The following is a 20,449-nucleotide window of genomic DNA, read 5'->3' on the forward strand; positions in this document are numbered from 1 at the left end:
AAAATGTGAAATCCCAAAAGCTATGGCATGAATTTAGTCCGCTCTAGATGTGGGATCCAATCCAAAAATCTAATTCCTGTGCCACTGCCTTAAAAGCAAATAAATAAATAAAAAGATAATGTACTTTGGTAGGCATTAAGTATTTTTTAAATACCTTTGTGAATTTGGCTAACTGCATTACACTTGGGCTGATTCTCGAAGTTCTTTGGATATTAGGACATCATTCAAGCAAGCATGAGCTGCATAATGAACAAAAACTCTGCTGATAGTTGATCTTGGTTCTAGTCAAGCATCCAGAGCAGATATTATGGGAACTTTGTACAGTCTTGTTTGTTTGTGTTTTTTTTGTTCTTCCCCAAGACGTGTAGTTAATGTCTCTATGGGCAACACTCATAACAGAAATATATTATTTTCCCTGCTGAATGGGGGAAAAATATTGTTCTTAAAGCAAGAATAAAATGTGTCCATACTTTCTGTTGGTCTGTGTGAACAAAACCACATAAATTGTAGCTGTAATGCTTGTATGGTTATTTTTTTCAAAAACACATCACTGGTTTTCATAGAAAACTGAACTCTAATTTAACTGAACAATCAACCGAAGCAGCTACATTAGAATATGCTGAGAAAAGACTCTTATCTTAGCAAAATTTAGTCTAAGCTTGAAGTATACATTAAGCAGATGACTCTAGTCTCTTACTGTCTGCTATTTAGTATTTCTGACAATCATTATCATCTTCTATATGCAGAATTTATCATTTCTCATTGTACATGTTTATTTTAAAATGCTTTGGGAAGATGCTGTTTTAATTTTTCCTAATCTAATTTAAATGCAAATTGTAAGCACTCACATGATGCTGTGTGTGTATATAATTAAGTATCATTATATACTACATGAATCATTCAAAAAGCTCCGGAGAGCCATTCTACTATGTAAAGCATAACTTACATTGAAAAGACGCCAAGTGACTTGTGGTTCTGTGATTAAGTGTTTGTACTTATGAAATCTCTCATTGAATTATAGGTCAACGGATTATGGGACAACATATGAGAAACTGAATGATAAAGTTGGCCTGAAGACTATTTTGAGCTACTTGTATGTTTGTCCAACAAACAAACGTAAGGTAGGTGATAATGTGATTGGCTCTTTTTTATTTTGCTGTGACTTGTCCTAGTAAACTCTTCCTGTTTCTTCAATATCCACTATTACTGACTAGAAACTCTGTCTCCCTGACCTTGAAAAAAAATATGTAACTTTACCAAAATATATGCTGGTTTAGACCACCCATACCACCTACCCATGTATTTCAAAAAATATATATTAGCAAAAGATGACCATTAAATGGATAGACGTAATAGGTATCATGTATCTAATTGTTTGCTTATCTTCTACCTGGTGGTGATATTTTCTGGAACTGACAGAGACTCATTAAAATGACAGAAATGCATCTACAGTGACCAGAGTGTATGTAACATTATTTCTTTTAAGTACTCCCAGTAGTGAACTGAAGGGGATTTGACAAAATCCTGCAGAGAAAATGCGTTCCAAAGCCCAGGAGGTTTTAATCATGCAAGCACCCTGCTGAGTAACAATTTACTAAGAATTTGTAATGCTGACATTCATAAAAGGAAACTGATGCCTTCTCTGATGTACGTTTTTGACTTTTTTTTTTTTTTTTTTTTTTTTTGTAATTTGGAGGTATGCAATAGGAAGTGATGAAGCGCAGTTCACAATGGTGATGAAGACTTGTATTCATATATGTGGATATGCTAGTAAAAGTGATATTGTTTAAAGGTCCTGTGTTATCTCATCGTTGGTGATAAGCAATTATTAATACTGGTGTGGACATTAAAAAGTAGCTTAAATCTTCCTGAAATTACTAGTTATTTAATTTCAGATTTCCTCATATGCTGGTCCAGGGAAAAAAAAAAAAAAAATCAAGGCATGATTAAAGAAATTGTAGTGGTGACATCATTATCCTTGTAACTTTTTAGCTATAGGACTATGCACACTCAATATGTAGAAGACCAAACTCCAGCTTTATCTTTTACCAAAGGGGTTATGAACATGGATAATGTCATTTTATTTTTTTTGCTTTCTGTCTTATTACATAGTTTGAATTGTTCCGGTAAGAACTGCATTGCTTCAGCAGAAAATGCTAGTGAAGACTCATTTGCGAAGGAGACACTGTATATTTGAACAGCTAAGCTTACTGTTGATGTTGTTTTCATTTTTCAGAGAGAATAGGAAAGGCAGAAGGACCTGTCCTAACAGAGGAGACAATGCCTACCATTATTCTCTTGTAAATCATGTTTAACTCTTTATTCAAAAGGAACTGGCACCTCTAGGTGTAAGTCATTGGACCTGTTAAGAAATTGACCCTAGGATGAGACAAATCACATCCAAGTGTTGCCTAATTTTCTCCTACTGACTGCAAGGTGAAGCCTTAGGATGAAAACTGGATTAAATGTTCCTAAATTAGTGGACAGATATTGTCTCATTACAGCTGACCCATGACAGAGATCTAAAGCTTTTCATTAGAAGCTGAATAATGAAATTATCACTCAAATGTCTTTCAGGTATGAGGTTTGAAAGGATAATCTCCTGGCACATAAACTGTAGTGTGGCAAGTTTACATATAATCATACCTGATGTTTGTTGGAGAGTAATAATGCTATTCTCCAAAAGAAGTAATAAGTGTTTTAGCTGGGCAAAATCTGTATGATCCTTTAACTTTTGTGGTGCAGAAAAACCAGAAACTAAGGGTTTTGCAGGCATATTAGGATAACTTAAGTGCATGCTGGCTCTGAAAATCCTTCACCACCACTGGCTGCATCTTCCCGCTCCCTCCCTCACACTGCCACACTTGTTTGTGTAGCCATCTGGTGAGCTGGATCAAAGACTAATCTGCCTGAAAATTAATACCTTTCCAGCTCAAAAAACAAATAGATGAAAAGAAAAAGATTTCACTTGGAAAGGTGGAACTGCCCATTCTGGCAACAGACCGTACTAAAGTTGGCCTGTAATCAATATGGGACAGTGCCAGAGGAAAGCTGCAACACCTGGGATGAAAAGACCTTAGTAAAGGTCTAAGACTGAATTTTACAAAACTTATTTGAGCAAGAGCAGAATTAGGTCTGCATGGAGAACTTCGGGAGGATCTGCTTATGCTATCTATTTCTGTATAATATCAAACTATTCCTCCAGGAAACATTTAGCTTTAAACACCTAGCTCATCTCCCATGATTAAGAAAGCATGGGGAAGAGAGTGTAGAGCTATGTAGTACTTCTACACTAAAAATGCTTTTGCAGTGGAAGGCAAAAATATTAGAAGCCTTAGGGTCTTTATCATACCTGCTATAGAATGGAAGGCATAGGGAAACATTTACAGCTTTTAACACCAAAAAAAATTCAGTTAAAACCTCTGGATCCTAAGACCTTTTCTTTTTGTTTGTTTTGTTTTTCCTTTCCTGAAATTGTGATATTGCTGCAAGAAACTCTACTCTGAAAGTAGCGTTTTGTTTCACTATTGTGGGCCAAGTGGTTAGCTGCAGACATTTTTTTTCATTCTGAGTTTCAATTGCTTGAAAATATATGAATTTTATAATATACATTTTGTAGTTATGAAGGGTTTATACACAGCTGTTGTTAACACTGGGCAAATGGTAACAGTGTTCTCCCTAAATATATAATATGTAGAAAGTGATTTTTCTGACTGCACTTGCAACCTTCAATGTTCTTTGTTCCACAAGGCTTTCCTTTGCAGAGAGAAAAGACTTATTCAACAGTGAAAAATAGGTAGTCTATTTATTTATTATCTTGCAGGTAGATCTTGCTACAACAGTGATTCAACGGGGGGCAGCATGTGCTTAACTTACTGATGCTGCCTTCTTAATGGAAAAAAAAAAAAAAGTCCCTTTAGAACTTGATTAACTTCTAGGAATAGTCCCATTGAAACAAGGAAAATGCTGAATTTGCTAACTCAAGACCAATTGCTTCCAATGAGGAAACCAAGTATATCTTGTACATAGTCTTGTCTGTTCTTTGAAAAGCGGAGCAGTTAGAACACTGAACTGTAGAATGCATGTAATTAGATTAATTCAAATAATTAATAGACTTGTTCATGAATTTGTGATGATTTTCACATTATGGAACATGAGTTGAATAAATTGTTTGTTATACTTTTTTTTTTTCTCTGCCTATAAAAATATGTACCTATAAATATACATGATTTGCAGAGCTTCTCACTATGACTACTAATTTCTTTCTAAAAGCCTTCATATTCCAATTTTTGTCTCCTTATTCATGAATTTAAATCCTTTAACCAGACACTGCAAGCAATGTCGTATTACAAAAGGGTGGTCTGAAAATACAAGTGAGAACAAAGCCAATATTTACAACTTAAGCTGCTGACCTATGGCTGTCACTTGTTACTTTTCTGAATTACAGTATTTTCTTTAGGAAATTACAGAAAATTGTAAGTAATATACTGATGTATTAGCCCTGGCAATAAGAGAGCTGGAAACCCTGTTTTTCAGTATTCTCTCCTTCCACTAAATTACTGTACTAACTGTCCCTATGATTGATGTCACAGACCAGGGAAGAAAAAAATCATAAGACATGGATCTTGCAAAAGACACTGTGGATGCTTGAGTATTTGTCAACAAGTTTTCAGAAGAGACAATCCCCAATGTATAATATATCCCTAGGCTTATGTATGTCAACATTGGTTTATATTTTAGGTGCATACACCCTTTTGTGAAGGGATATAAAATGATTTATAGGTTTCTACATGAAGAAATAGTGTTTGGGAATAAAGCACTAGTGGGTTAAAAAGTAAAACAAACTAGAAATCCATGTTGATAACTTGAAAATCCTTTTGCAAAACTTTGACATTTGCCTTCCTACAAATTTGCACACACCAAGTTTTATGGTCTTTCTTTATGAAAACATTTCAAATAGGTTGCTTTCAAGCATTGCATGGAAAATCATGGCTATGACCCATAGGAAATAAGTGGGTATGGGTGGGTGGGTAGGATTTTACGACTGGTTAACTAGAAGTTTTCTTTGACTAGAGATGTGCTGCTAGCCCATTTAGACGCTGCACCCTTGTATACAGCACACTGCACAAACTGACTCTGCAAAGAAAATGGTCTGTTCGTTCTTTGTACTTTCAAGCCCATTGCATCCATGTATCTCCAGTTAATTAATAAATACTGGGTGATAGTATCTGCCAACAGCTTTATGCTGCTAACAGGACTGGTGCATCCTGTGGGTTTGAATGCCTGTGTTAGGTTTTTCGTTTTGTGTTCTCTCTTCCTTTTTACAGACCTGCCTTGAATTTTCCTTTTATTCTTCCAACTGTTTGGATAATTGCTGTGCAGTACAGTGTCCTCTTTTCTTTCTCTCAAAAGATGAATGGATTACAGATGCCTTCCTCTTCTTTTATACTTAGTGTTGTGATTAACACCTTTATCACAGCATGTTAAACACTGTCCTGTTGTGTGTGTAGCTCAAAGATAACGGGTATTTATTGTAAATATAATTGCATGGGTTTCAGTTCTGGCTAGATCCCTAACTGCTTCAAATTCATTTCTATTAATGAGTCTTAAATGAAAGAAAGCTAAAGAAATGGGGCCCAAGCCTTCTGTTCTTTCTAGTGTGGGTGGGTGGAGGGGAGAAGAGTTGGTGAAATCTTTCTATCTGCCAGTCATGAAAGACAGGAGAAGATTTACCCATACTAGCCTGAATGTGAATGATTGAGCACTACTTTGTATCCCGTGTTATTAGAAGAGTTCATTTGCTTCAGGGAGGTTTATAATTTTGAAATGTAAACTACAACTGTATAGTTGTATAAAAGTTGAGACCCAGTGCTATGTTCTTTGCGCTGGCTGTTGTACCTGATCTTCTGAGCCTTGGGGAAAACATCTTTTTCCATAGAGATGAACCTGAGTTCTACCTGTCATTGCTTTTTTCTCTAGAAATTGATAACTTCAGTTGCTGAAATCAGATTGGGATCAAAATTTTCTCTCTCACCAGTCTTATTGTGGAAAATTTCAGAAGTCTGATGTGATGGCAAGGCTTGATTTTTGTGCTCAAGGAAATACAGTTCTTTCCAGTTGTGTCCTCCTTGTAGGCCTCTGTAAATTTTAGTGTAAAGACAAACAGTTTGTATCAGAGAGGTTAGAGCTCAGCAGAGCTCAAAGCACAGCTCACTGCAGACTGAGCCAGATCCTGTGACTGTCAAGGGATGGCATCCTTAGCAAATTAGGCACAGTGGGAGACCCTGGGTCTATAGTTGATCAGTCATGCCAATAACCCAAAGTGCTCTTGTAGTCTGCTCTTGCAGTGATAACATCGATTATTCTGTTGCGCTTTTTTTCATTTGGAAGGAAAGGTACTCGTTAGCTGCGGGCTGTGAGTGCAGCCTTGAAAGAGGCAGTCATAAGGGACCAAAAAGGCATTGTCTTACGGACGTGAATATTTTTTCTTAATGATGTATTCTACAGGAGATTTCAATGAGATGTTTAAGAAAGATCTTCTCTTACAGTTGAAAGGGAGGAACCACTTTATACTGAAGTATTTTGCAGATTGAAACGTAAATGTTATCAAATGATTTTTTTTTTTTTTTTTTAGAATAAAACATATATAGCATAAGAAGATATATGTAGAAGTCTTGTTTGTTTGTTTGTTTGTTTGTTTGTTTTTCATGTCCTTACACTGTGACTGTAGATGATGCTTAGTAGCCTCATCTTTTACTTCAGAGAAAATATTTTGGAGGGAATGAGTCAAAAGAGCATGGACTGGGAATCATCCTCTGGTTTTGCTGGTCTGACAGGCTATTTGGGCTTGATAGCAATACAGAGCCTTTTATTCAGTGCTCTTCTAATGGAAGAATATGGGTTCTTTCTCACATATCTTTTCTCCAAGCACAGTTGTCTAATCTCATTCAAGAATTTTGGTTTAAGACTTCACCTCCTGATCAGAAAGAGTTGAAATCCTGAACCTACATGGCTTAGGAATTATTTTGGGCTGTTGTGGTGGTTCAGTGGATTTCTGATAAGACTGTGCACATAATAGATCACTTTCCATAGGAGAAGGGATGCCTTACCCCTAAATTAAGAGTTTTTTTCATTTTCTGCAGTTCCACAAGATGGATGGATGAAGTCTACTAATGTTAAAAGCTGCACTATTATTATTATTATTATTATTATTATTATTATTATTATTTTATTTTATTTTATTTTATTTTATTTTTTTTGTGAAGCTAATGCAAATAAGATTTTTTTGTGGAAAAGATTGGTGACTGCTAGAAAATCTTATGTCCTTATGATAATACATATGATTTTCACTTCAGCTTGTAATATCTGTAGACTCAAGATCAATGCATCTACCTGTGCACTGCTTCTACTTGTGCACACTTGCTATTGACTGAGAATAGACTTCTATTTCATAAGATTGTCTTTTGTGCCCACCATACGAAAATAAAAAGATAAAGTCCAAATATTTTTAATTGTTAGTTTGGAAAGGTAGATTTTTCCTTAAATATTTTTGATATGATCTCAGGCAGCTGAAGATCAGTAGGATTTCACTGAAGTCAATGAAGATCTGTAAAGCAGCAGTGACTGAAGAGCTGGTCTTGTATTGTTAGTCTTTAATACTGAGTTCATGGGAAACCAATAATTAACGAGGAATTTGATCCATGCTAACAAAGTGAAGGTAGAATCTCAACTTTCAGAGTGAATATTCCGGCTTTTGAAGTGTCTGGCATCATTCACTACCAAACTTTCTGATTCATGCCTACAGTATATGACAGCTCTCACAATAGCCATTACATTCAAAGCCCTTACCATTATTCTACATTCATATCTCTTCTTGGATATGAAATGAAATCAAAGCCCATTTATTCTGCTGCTTCTCTTGTAAGGCTATCAAAAATAGTGGCAGTTTTGACATTTTCCCACACAAAGTTTTACTACAGTATGACGTTGTATCACACAGAAGTCTCCAAGGACAGGCTGAGTGTTAAAACTAATGATAGAAAAGTATGAGCCATAGAATTCATCTTTAGAGCTAAGATTCACGCAGACTGAGGAGGGTTTCAAAGGTGTTATTTCCATTCTGACTTGTTTCTCTATTCCCTGCTTTCTGTAAACCAGACAGTTTAAATTAATGCAAGATCATCTGTTGCTGAATGTCCCTCAGTTCTTTGATCCCTTTTTAATTCCTCAGCAATTTACCAAATATCGTGGAACAGACAATATCCCTTTTGGCAAGAGAGGATATATGACAGCAGTTTAGGGAGCAGAAAAGTAAGTTGTTGGTCTCAGGCCACGTAGCAGCAGCTGGGATTGCTGGTAGGGCAAGTAAGTGTCTAACTATAGAGCAGACATGTCTTACTGTCAAACCTGTAGCTCTGTCCGTTTGTATAAGTAAGAGAGGATGTTTAAACCGGAAAAAAGTCAGTTCACCTAACAATGATTTTTTATTTTTCCACTATGGAAAAAGCTAGCCCCAAGCAGGTAAAAATAAGCTTGTTCAGAGACTCATAAAGTTGGACTAAAATATGTATATACAGTAAGGTTGTTTTCATTTCCCATCTGGATTCTGAGCCGTTAAAGATAGATATCTAATTCTCACTTTTATATCATTTCATTGCCATTTTCTGTTAGGAACATTCTTGTTTGTTCATTAAATGTTGAAATTGTCTTATTATATGACTTCAGATGTTGAGCTTAAAGGAAATAATACTGTGATGCTGTGGTATAATCATATGATAGCTGGTATGTTGAGGATTGGAGCTGTGAAAAATAACAAATAAATGCATTATATATGAATATTCACCACAGGGGCTCCGACCTCAACCCTCCCTTGTTAAGCCTGCAATAAAGTCATATGTAATATTTGTTAATTAGCAGATAGTGTAATCTGTAATACATGTTCACTAGATGATTGCAATTGCTCACCCCTTTTGTAGTCTAGATGTGTTGTTATGACGAAATGAATGACTAAATCACAGTATACGTGAGTGTAATGTCTTCTGTTTAGCTATGCTTGAAGTACAAGGCAAAGAAAGTAAAGAAGATAAGAGAAAAAAACATTTTTGTTTATGAATCTTCTGATTGATAAATGCTGGTAAATACAGAGTAAATGTTGTGGTGACAAAGATTAATGGATGGAATTAGAAAGTTGTCTGATTGCTACGAAAATGTAGAATTTGATTTCTATGCAGCTAGCATGAGAATTAGTAAAGGATTGTTTTGGAAGCGGCCAAGCTTCTTGGAGAAAATGGCAATAATTCAGTCAAAGGTAGCACAGAACAGAGGCTACAAAGATTAAAACTTACCAAAAATAAGTCACTGTAATCAGATTATTTCCCTGTAATTCTTTCTAAATCCTTTTTTTTTTTTTTTTTCCTCTGAAATCTTCTTATTCCATTTCTCTACCTTTTTCATTAATAGCCAGAAAAGAATAAAAAGATTCAGGAAGGGCATATAACGTGAAGAGCAAGGAAAATAGTGTTTGACATAGAATGGCTGGGGGTATGAGCACACAAAATTATCTTTGTTTACCATGACTTGGCTTTCAGATGGGTACAGTCTGAAACCCTAAAAGTTCACACCTAACCAGTTTACCCATTTTCCTGTGGAGGAGTCTACTAACATGTTCAGAATTACGATTAATCTCAGAGAGCTTTGTTCACAGCTAATCCAAATACACAGCTAGCAGGTTGTTTTCTTAAACTGCCCGTGTATTTCGGAGGAGAGAAAAAAAAAAAAAAAAAAAAAAAAGTGGTAGAATATTTTAAAGGCAAGAAACATTTAAATTAACACAGTATTTGACAAGAACGAATCAAATTTACAATGTGTTCTATTGTATATAGAGCATTATGAATAATGGATTTTGCTATTTAGAGAAAGAGAAATTTCACATTGATTGAAAGCACTTATTTCTATTCAAACCTTTTTTTTTTTTTTTTTTTTTCTGTTCAGGTCATCCAAGTCTCTTCTTTCTTAAGGAGATAAATGTTAAATGGAAAATGTTATTTGTGGGGCTGAAAAGCCATAATAACTTTGTTTTGAAATGTTTCTACTTTTAAATTCCATTGAAAACAATGGAAATTTATAAAAATAATGATACTTAAAATACTTTCTTAATCACTTTGCTGATTCTGTCATTGTTAGAAGCCTACCCTTAACAGTCTAAATACAGTAAAATACTGTGAATTCTCTGCAGACATGTATTTAGGCCTTAGTAGTGTGTACACATAAAAAGTATTCATAGTCTCCAGTTTATATATCTGATTTCTTCATTGAAGGAAATAAGGAGAATGAGAAAGGACATGACAACAAATAGCAATGGAAAAATCAGTGGAGAGTGATTCTAGAAGTAACTTAGTATAGCTGAGCAATTTAGTTGCAGCAAGAACATTCTGTCCTTAGTCATGCATGGACAATTATCAGGAATATGCACATTTCCTTATACCATGTCTCCTTTGTACAGCTAATTGCACAAAGTTTGAACATTATTGTTATTAGCCAGAATATATCCTAGAGCATGGAATGATTTAGCTTTGAGTGTATGGTGTGATGCTGGGTTCCATGTCTGATTGCCCATTAGTTCAGTACTTTCTGTGAATTCTGTTCCTGAGTATGTTGCCTACTCTGGAACCTTCTGAGTGAAGGCAGCCTACTAGAATTACTTCCTTAATAGGCTTGAAGCATGACAATGGATTTGAAGCTATTTATGGACATGCAGGACCGAGAACCTAATGCCATAGTGCACCATTCTGCATCGAATCAAGTCTATTCTGTCCTACTCATATGTTAAGATCCTTTGCAGGTAGAGATTTTTCCTCTGCTTGAACAGCAACTATATGTTTGGGGTCTGGAGCACAGTTTTTCTTTGATTTATTTCTATTCCTAATGATATATAATTAATGAAATAGTATAGCAGACTTAAAGGACAGCAGTCTATGCTTAGTTTTTGGCATTTAGGAAAGAAATGAAAGCTATATCTATATGTCCTGCCTAACGTAATGTTGTTCATCTTCCAGAAACTGAAGAACAATTGCAGGTGAACCAAAGGCAGCAGAACAGCATCTCTTAGGGAAGAAAATATAACAGTTTATCTGCCTAATTCTTGAGAATCTCAGTCATTTATTGATTCTTTGTAGGTACTTGAGAAGAAATATTGTTAATCCAATCCTAGTTTATAAATAAGAACAAGTGTATGTTTTGCTAAATTCAGGAAAATAGTTGCAAAGACAGGAATTAAATACAGGATTTTTTTTTTTTTGTTTGTAAACTTAGCCAATAAATAAATATTAATAACAACAAAAACAAACAAAACAACAACAACAAAAAAAAAAACACAACTCTTTTCTTCTAATTCATGCAATACTGGAAGATGTGATCTCCATTCACACCATTCCTTTCTGTCAGGGAATCCCAAGCTGCATAATATCCATGCACATTTATACCCTTCATTTGTAATGCTAAAAAAAAAAGGTCTCTATACCATAACTAAAGAACAGAAAGGAAAGAAGAAAACATCTAAGTCTTCTTCGGAGAAGATATGCAGTAGACCATTTCAAAGGGACAGAGAAAGCTAAGTCAGTCATCCGATGTACCAGTGGGCAAAGTTCACAAATCATCGGCTACCGCAGACCTCTGTGTGTCTAACACCAATGCACACTGAAATATTTCCTTCTTATCTTGAAAATGAATTAATTTCTCCCACGCCTTTTCAAATGTCTGGTATTTTGAACCTTGGAGCTGAGAGTTAGCTTCCAAGTCTTTATTTAAAGTGTTTCACCACCCTCTTTTTATAATATGCCCGTCCACCAGTGAAACTCTTCCACAAGTTCCAGGATGCTAAACCTTTCCTTTTGCTGCTGTTTCAAATGTGTTACTGACATTTACAAGCTCTCATAGGAGCATTCAGTCAATTACCACTGAAGACTCCCATTGTTCCAAGGAGACTGACCTTTCCCCTAGGGCACCAATTAAAATCTATTACTTTTATTCCCATAGTGCTTGCTGTAACTGGAGCTGTGGCTCTTTGCCAGCTAGCACTAGTTGGATTTTCATCTCATTTATTACTGAAACTTTGTTAAAGATAACAAAAATGAAAATTACAAAATATACGTACGTACTTTGGGGAAAACCTATTTTTTATGATTTTTTTAGTTAACGTTTTCACTTGTCATCAGGAGTACGAGAAAAATCCAAGGAAAATATGTTTCACATGATGGCATTGCTTCCTTACTTCCTCTTTTTGTTTTCTTCCTTCAGCTAATGTGCTCCAATTATTCTGTAGCACAAATTTGCCAGCAATTGTAGGACAAATGTGCTGTGGGCCTTGCTAGTACTTTAATATGCTGTGAAAGTTAAGGGGAGAATCATGGAGAACTGTGAACCTGCCAAGTGTCTTGAGCAACAGAGGCTGTCCTTGTATTACAAACTGCTAGAAACGATCACTGTGATGCTCATTAATAGCAGCAAAGTTGCATGTTTTGGTTAAAATTCTTGCTGTTAATTTATACTTTGGAACTTAGGTCTTTCCCAATCTGTTTCTTCTTTTAGTTGAAATTTATGAGGGTAGGAGTGGCTACTGATAGAGTATTGAGGTGTTTTTTTTTCTGCTTTGAAGAAGTCTGGATAGCTAGTCAAACATCTCTCAGAAATAAGTTTTTATTATTATTATTTTAAATCAGGATTTTGAAAATTGTTCAAGTGTCTGCTTTTTGTTATCTCTTCTTGTTTGAGATCTTTGGGGTTGTATCATACTTTTTACATCCAACATACTTGTTTTCTTCATGCTTATTACTAAAGGCAATTCAGTTTTAAAACCAGCATTGTACATAGGCTTACAGTGAGTAAATGGTGTACAGAGTGTAAAGTTTGCCAGAGGGTTCTAAATCATTCTAATGATGAAGAATCCTGAAAATCTAGTGTATATCAGTTTATACAAGTTTGATTATGAGATGATTTAACTTGCTAATAAAATCGCATGTAAAATACATGTATATGTAAACCATAATTCTTGACAATAACTTGTTTAATGGCTATAAAGCAACTTCTGTTTCCTTTTGCTTTCTGTTTTCAACATAAGGTAATTGGTTTTGTGTTGCTTATTCAGTACTAATGATTATGAATTTCTCAATACATATTTTTCTCTTAATCTTTTAGTAAGTTAGTGGACAAAATTTTGACATTTGTGCAGAGATTTCTTTGCCTTTATGTTCAAGTCAGATAGTCAGCTATCAGCTGGTGCCAAATAACTTTACACTTGGTGACTTAGACAAAGATAGTTCTAGGGATGTGTGTGGTTAAGACCAAGAATTAATTTTTGTTTTACCTACAAAACTCTGTGGCACTTTGAACAACTAGAAACAGGAAGAATGCTTTTCTAGGTCCTATACTATGCTTAGTGGAATTTGATGAAACCTTGCATTTTCTTCCCTTCACAGACTTGAAACAATTTTTTTTTTTTTTTTTTAAATCTAGAATCCAGTAAATGTGATTTAAATAAACCAAGTCTGTCAACACCCACTGAGTAGTTTCACCATTGAGAGAGAACCATGAGATAAATATTTCATCTTGGTCCAAGATGTAGATGTTCAATGTCCAAGGTCTCATGATGTAGAAATGAGTTGCTTGTACAATTCGGTTGGTTTCATGTGTACCATTTCATCTTAATGGTCCCACTTCTCTGCAGTTTCAAGAGAACCATTTTTCCGCCATCTTCCCAAGAACAAGGCTACTAATCTCTGGAAATACTGACAGTTCTTTACAACATTCTGGACTTTTAACACACTTTTTTTTTTTTTTTTTTTTTTTTTTTTTGTGTGTGTGTGTGTTTTGCCAGTTTGAGAAGGTTGTGTTAGATGAGAATCAGGCTTAAGATTGATTTTTATATCTAATAAACCTGGAAACATAAAACTTCCTGAACTGGGGGATGAATTAACTGCATGAACAGATTTGTCAAGCTCTGCTAGATACTATTTCATATATTATGGGACAAATAAAAAATACAGAAAAGGAAAAAAAAAAAAAGTATTTTATAGAAGAATTTGAAATTTCCCTAGGGATAAACTAAAATCCCTACTTTTTTTTTTTTTTTTTTTTTTTTGGCCATCAGAAGTGGTAAGCAAAAGATTATGACTTAAGAGACCAGCCCCTAGAGATGAATACAAAGTCTGATGCCAGCAAGAGGCAACTATGTTTGCATGATGAAGAGGTAGTTTATTATCTGTGCCATTTAATGCTCTAATATTAAAAATCCAAAGCAACACCAGTTGCAACACCAGTTAATTCTTTTTATATGGGAGGAGGGAGAGCAACCAACCTTGATTTGGTGTAGCTGCATAAAGAGAAACTGAAGTATTGAGACTTACCTGAGAAGGCTAAGAGGTAGAACTAACCGAAGCCTTTGCACTTGTTAAAACGCTTTCCTTCACATCTGAAGAGAACTATTGTAGATGATGGTAGTGATAAGATAGAGCCAACAACCCTTTTCTAATGAACATTACTAGAACAAAATGTGACATAGGCTTTATAGGGTGAGAAGCATTGGTCCTGGAGTTATTGGTGTCTAAAGAGAATTTGACTTTGGCTTAAAACATGTAATTACATCTGTATTACAGGAACAGTGCCTTCACCTTCTATAAACCTTCCTAACTCAGTAATTCTAAGTCTGGGTTTTGGCTTAATTTCTGCATTGTTTTCTCTGATACTAAGCTACTGCTCTCTCTGACAGGTTGGACACTATGGAATGGTTCTCTGGAGACTGTTGCCTTAGAGAAATCTCCCACCCTTTACACTGTAAACTGTGACAGTAGGTGTATCAGACACTAGACTCTTGGCTCAGCACCTGGGTTATGCCACAATATTAAAACTGATATTTTCATTAAAGTATTCTTAAATGCCTTAGGTGTGTACGTGCCATTTTCCTGATTCTGCAGGCAGCCTGAAAAATAACTCTGAAATATGTGAATTGCTCTGTACATCTCAATGAGGTATTAATTCAAATTCTGGGTAATCAAAAAGTGTATCTGCAGTTTTAACCTTACTGTGAGTGCAGACATACACTATTAACTCAACTGACGTCACCATATCTAGGCTGATGAGCAACCCTGATCCTTTTGCTATCTGTTATGCAGGTCATATATTGCAATAAATTTTTCCTCTTTACAACAAAATAAAGTTGAAATGGTTGTCCTACAGGCAGAATTTGGACAGGAAATGAAAACCATCTGATGTGAATTTGGCATACAGATAAATCCTGGAGCAATGATTACCAGCTTCACTGGATGGATGTACATAAACTACCATTCTCACAGTATCTGTGCAGCTCACATCCTCTAAATAAACTGTAAAAAAAAAAAAAAAAAAAAAAAAAAAAAAGGCATTTATTTTTCTCCTACTGGCTGATAACAATCAAGCAGCGTATGTTAACTAGCTGTCAGCATGTTTATACTTGTCACAGCAGAGACCCACAAAAGTAGAAGCCATAAAATAAAAAAGGGGTATGTATTATTGCTTTTTAGCTGTGTCAGCCTGTCTGTGTTTACTTGGTCCTGTAATTAGCATTACATTAGCTGTTCAGATTAAGACTGTAGTTACAGATGTTGTAAACGGGCTAGGAATAAAAGAAGGATGTTGTAAAGCACTAGCATAGTCATGACTAGAGAAGTGATTAAGAAATGTCTCAGATGGCAAGGTTATTTCTGTGAGTGTTCCAGATTCCAACGCTTGTCCACTGCTCAGTCTATGTTTCTGCAATATTCAGGAATCTAAAATCATATTACCAATACATTTGTATGTAAGGATATCTCTACATGTGTAATTTGCAAGCATGCTGGGTGTGCACTAAAAAGAAACTCAGTGAGAAAATAAACCACTACTTTGTGCCCCAGGATTCCCCAACTTTCACTGAGAATTATCTTAGCTAATAACATGTGACTAATCATCACTGTATGGTTGATATTGATCAGAAAAGTCAACCATAAAGTGATTCTTTGAAAATGTTGATACTGTTTGCAACCGATACAGCGTGACCTGCAGGCAGTTTGAGTTTGTCTTGTTTTTTCAACTTTTGGAGAGCAGATGCAGCAACGTAGTCTTACAGAGCTGTCAGAAGGACCCAGGTGTTAGATTCCTTATCAGGTTCCCTGAAGACAGGACAAATCAGATTTGAAGACAAATCTGTTTATAGTCATAACTTGCCCAGGCACCTCCACTGCAGAACTGATTATGAGTTGAGGAGGAGGATCCCAACATGGTTAAAGCTCAGGTTTTTGTGGTATGTCCATCTTGCCAGTGGCAAGTGGTAGACTGGCACAGCCCAAGCTAGCTTTCCAGCTAATACAGCTACCACCAACAGGGACATAGATTTCAATGTATATTACACCTGCCTGTCATGAAAATGGAGTGCTTTTCTTATATGGCTGAAGCCTGTTAATATCAGTACTTGAGTTACCTGAATTATATTCATATTTGTAGGAGTCTTAACCCCCAAAGCAGTTGGGAGGTGACTTTAAGATCTGTAAAGATTTTTAAGAACCTAGACTTCAAGTAATCTGGGTTTATTTCTGTACTTGCTTCCCAATTTGCCTCATAACTTTGAAAAAGCTATACTGATGCTTTATACCTAGAACTGCTAGCTCTTGACCTCTGCAAAACAGAAATTTGTTTCACTGAGGAATGTTTTGAGTTTCTTTGGGAGGTGAGGTGCTATTTAAGTGCAAACAGTTTTTATTAATAGTTAATTCATGTGCATAATAAAAAATAGACTCCCACTATAAAAAGGTTATATTATTCAATATATCTAAATTACAGCCACAATGAAGCTGCATGTATAGATTCTATTTGGAATTATATGAATAGGTGCTACATTATACTATATGCTTTTGTACATTACGGTCTTGTGAGAGATGCACAGTCTATACCACTTGAGATCAGAAAAACATGTCTTTCAGTAAAAAGAAATTTGCTAAGCTAGATGCACTAATATTTTGTGAAGTGAATTTGTCAGAATAATAATGAGAAAACATTTTTTGCTGGAGTGGAAGACAGTTTCAGAAAACAAAACCAAACCAAACAAAAACCACACCACCAACAAATAAAACACCAGGCCCTGAACGGCGTATCTTTGGGTTATCTGCTTTCTGATTCTAAACAGCAGAAGGACTGTTCTCTCTTTAAAATGCAACAGCTCAGAAAAAAAATAAATGTCTCATCTTTTTTGAAAAATCTATCCCTAAATGTCATAAAATATTACATGGTAATCTGTCAAATCATTCACACTGAAGGCTGCTGTAGTCCAGCTTGATTTTAATCTAAAATGAAATTAGCCCATGTTTCCTCATTCTGGGTCAGACTTTTATCCCATGTGGGTTCTTTTCCAAGGGTCTTCCAGGTGCAAGGGTGGTTGTGACCATAGACAACATTAATGATACTGACTGTGTAATGGGAGAAGTGATTTTTTGGAGGTACAGAGGGTCAGGCAGGTACTTAGCTCACAGCAACTGCCTTCAATGAATACTCCTTATATGCAAGTTTTTGTTATTGTTTCAATCCTGATAAAATGTTCCATCTCAATGATTGGTGTAGAGCATTAAAAATAAGTTCTACACAGGTTTGAACATGTGGAAGAACCTCTTTCCCTTTCAGCCTGTGAAGATTTGTAATCATGTCAGTTGCCTAACATATGGGCATGTTTTTTTTGTCTGTCTTTGGTGTTTTGGCAATGCAAGTGAACAATGGATCTCTCTGAGCTAGACTGAGAGTCTTCTGCTTGGCTGAACAAGAGCATGTCCAACTTTCTTCTCTGTACTGTCCTCAGGCAGTCTTCTCTTCACCATAAGAAAAGAAGTTCATGTCCAGTGGCCACGGCCTTTTTTTCTCTGGATAAATTTATTCATGAGCATAGCAAAGAGTTAGAAAACTTCCAGAAGAAAAAAAAATCATTTTCATAATTCCTATCTCCATTTCAGTCTCAGGTAGCTATAAGCTTAGATGAAATTTTGTAATGTTGAAATGGATGTTCTGAGAGGAGATATCCTGGCTAGATGCTGCAGCCTGGCCTGGCCTGCTCACTGCGGCCTTCCCATGGTGCAACCCAGCCCATGCCCAGCAGGCAGCAGGAGCTGTATTTTTTTTTCTTTTTCAGACTGGATATCAGGAAAAGGTTGTTCACCGAGAGGGTGGTCAGGCACTGGAACAGGCTTCCCAGGGAAGTGGTCACAGTACCAACCCTGACAGAGTTCAAGAAGTGTGTGGAAAACTCTCTCAGACACATGGTATGACTCTTTTCTTTGTGGACCCAGGAGTTGGACTTGATGATCCTTGTGGGTCTCTTCCAACTCAGATATTCTATGATTGTATGATTCTATGATATTTTTCAGCCTTCTCATGGGTAGTGTCTGAGGCCAGGAAAATTAGTGGACGTGATAGTTACAAAGGTCACCATTACATCACAGGGCAGTGAAAGGCTGCCAGTAGTCACCCAGTAAGTGAGAATACAGCATGTAGCAGGGTAGGTTGGGTCCTCCTTGGCTGGAGCTGCCTCAGTTCTTCTCAAACCACTCACTGTAGGCTTCAACACAGAGAAGGCATATCAAGAATACACTCTGCTGTGAGGGCAGGTGGGTAAGAAGTATGCAGGCAGGCAATCATTCTGGTGTTAACAGTACAGTGATCACTGAGTAAACTCAGCCTCCATCTCATCTCTATTTTTCAGGTGCTGACAGACACCTGCAAGTAGTTTTACAGGGAAAGGTGTCACTATCTTCATTGTCCCTTTAATTTTTCGCTTCAGCTTGGTAACAAGGGTTTCATTGACTAACAATCTATGCTGTAATGAGCACATGCACAGTAGGAATTTGGACCTTTTCCCAATTATTTCACTTAAACTGTTGAACTACAGCTGGAATGGCAGGTCTTATCACTACTGGTGTTGGAGGTATTTTTAAGTCTACCCACTGTTATTAGGACTTTTATGTTCCTCAGAATATTCTTCTTTTTCCACCCTCTCTTGCAGCTGCGCTTCTTTGGAAGTGCCTATCCCTCCACCTTGGTCCCAAAATGTATTTTAAATACCAGAGCTCCGTGAATGCATCATAGATCATAATAAACCTAGTTTAAACTGACTGAGTGAAGTGTTGAAGATATGTTATTAGCTAGGCTAATAGCCCATACAAGAAACTGGTTTTCTTCATGAATCCCCCTCTTCCAACCCCCCCTGCATCACTTTAGGATAAGAGCAAACAGAGATCCAAACCTTGCATTTTCCAGATGCAGATAATCGTTGTCCTCCAGGCATTGCTTAGCTGGTTGTGTGTCTGTTCTGTTTTCCTTTTCAGTGGTCTTGGCTATTTTCCTTTGAAGGCAAAGGAGGAATCTTGGCATCATTGAGGGAAAAGAAGAAAAGAAAAATGCCCAGGGTTTTTTGTGCATCTGACTATGTCTGCTCTTAATGGCTAATTGCTCCTCTCTTCAAAGACATGCCAAGAAAAAAAAAAAAAAAAAAAACACCAAAAAAAACATAAGTAAAAAGCTGAGCTATAGTTCATCTCCACTATGTCATTTCACTGTCATGTTTGAAAATTTCCCTAAGTAGCAAAGGCACTTAAAAGTGGCTTTGCACTGCTGGTTCACAACAAATTGCGCTGCTGTTAAGATAAGCGAGCTGGGGTGAGAAAGTGCTCCATGGGGTAAGAACACGTTTGTGAGGGTAGATTTGTGTGATAGGCTGTGTTATGCATTTGTTTCAGCATTTATTTACATATGGAGTAAGAATCTATACCTCTTAACAAGGAGGTTTTGGATTGAAAAGAGTTGTTCAAAAGTATCTGTAACTCTTTTTTTTTTCTGAAAGACTTTTCATTGTCAGTTCTTTCTTGATCAGTGGTTCCCCTCACACACAAATGTGTGCAAGCAGATCTGAAAACACCTGGTAGACAGAATCTCGTCTGGAATAAGCTAACAATGCAAAGTGTTTTGCATACTAATTATCAAAATTTGTATTTTAAAGGGTTGCTTCATCTGTTCTTGAAATTAGAGTTGACCAGTGTTTTTTTGAGAACTCTCTTTTCAGGAAGAGGAGGGGCATGGAAGATTAAAAATACTTATTTTCCAAGGGTGGCACAGTCTTTGGGAAAGATGTGTTAGAAAGAATTTTCTCCTGAAAGTAAGAAGTTTAGGAAAGTAAGGAAGTAAAGAGTTTTATTTTCTGATTATGAATATTTCTAAGAAGCAATGGAATAAAAATGCCCAAATTTCTTATTCCATTCCATGTGAAATATCTTTTTCTAGGGCAGAACATATTTGGGCCTATTTAACAGCATGTGGTGAAAGTACAAAAAATGTTTATATGAGAAAAGAAATAAGGAGAAAATCATCTCTTTCTGAAGCTGCAGGGCAAATTTAGGCAGAGAATGTAATT

The 20,449-nt window shown here is 36.1% G+C and overlaps 1 protein-coding gene across 3 annotated transcripts in view; it reads left to right on the forward strand.

The window, feature by feature from the left end:
* SORCS1 (sortilin related VPS10 domain containing receptor 1) overlaps positions 1 to 20,449 on the forward strand; it is a 286,519-nt gene that overhangs the window by 124,131 nt on the left and 141,939 nt on the right. For all 3 annotated transcript variants that reach the window (XM_082765411.1, XM_082765413.1, XM_082765412.1), the window contains exon 3: positions 1,022 to 1,121. In XM_082765411.1, coding sequence (XP_082621537.1) covers positions 1,022 to 1,121 — 100 coding nt within the window. The remainder of the gene's footprint in view (positions 1 to 1,021; positions 1,122 to 20,449) is intronic.

The sequence above is a fragment of the Aythya marila genome (assembly GCF_965140915.1).
Source record: "Aythya marila genome assembly, chromosome: 7".
Taxonomy (NCBI): Eukaryota; Metazoa; Chordata; class Aves; order Anseriformes; family Anatidae; genus Aythya; species Aythya marila.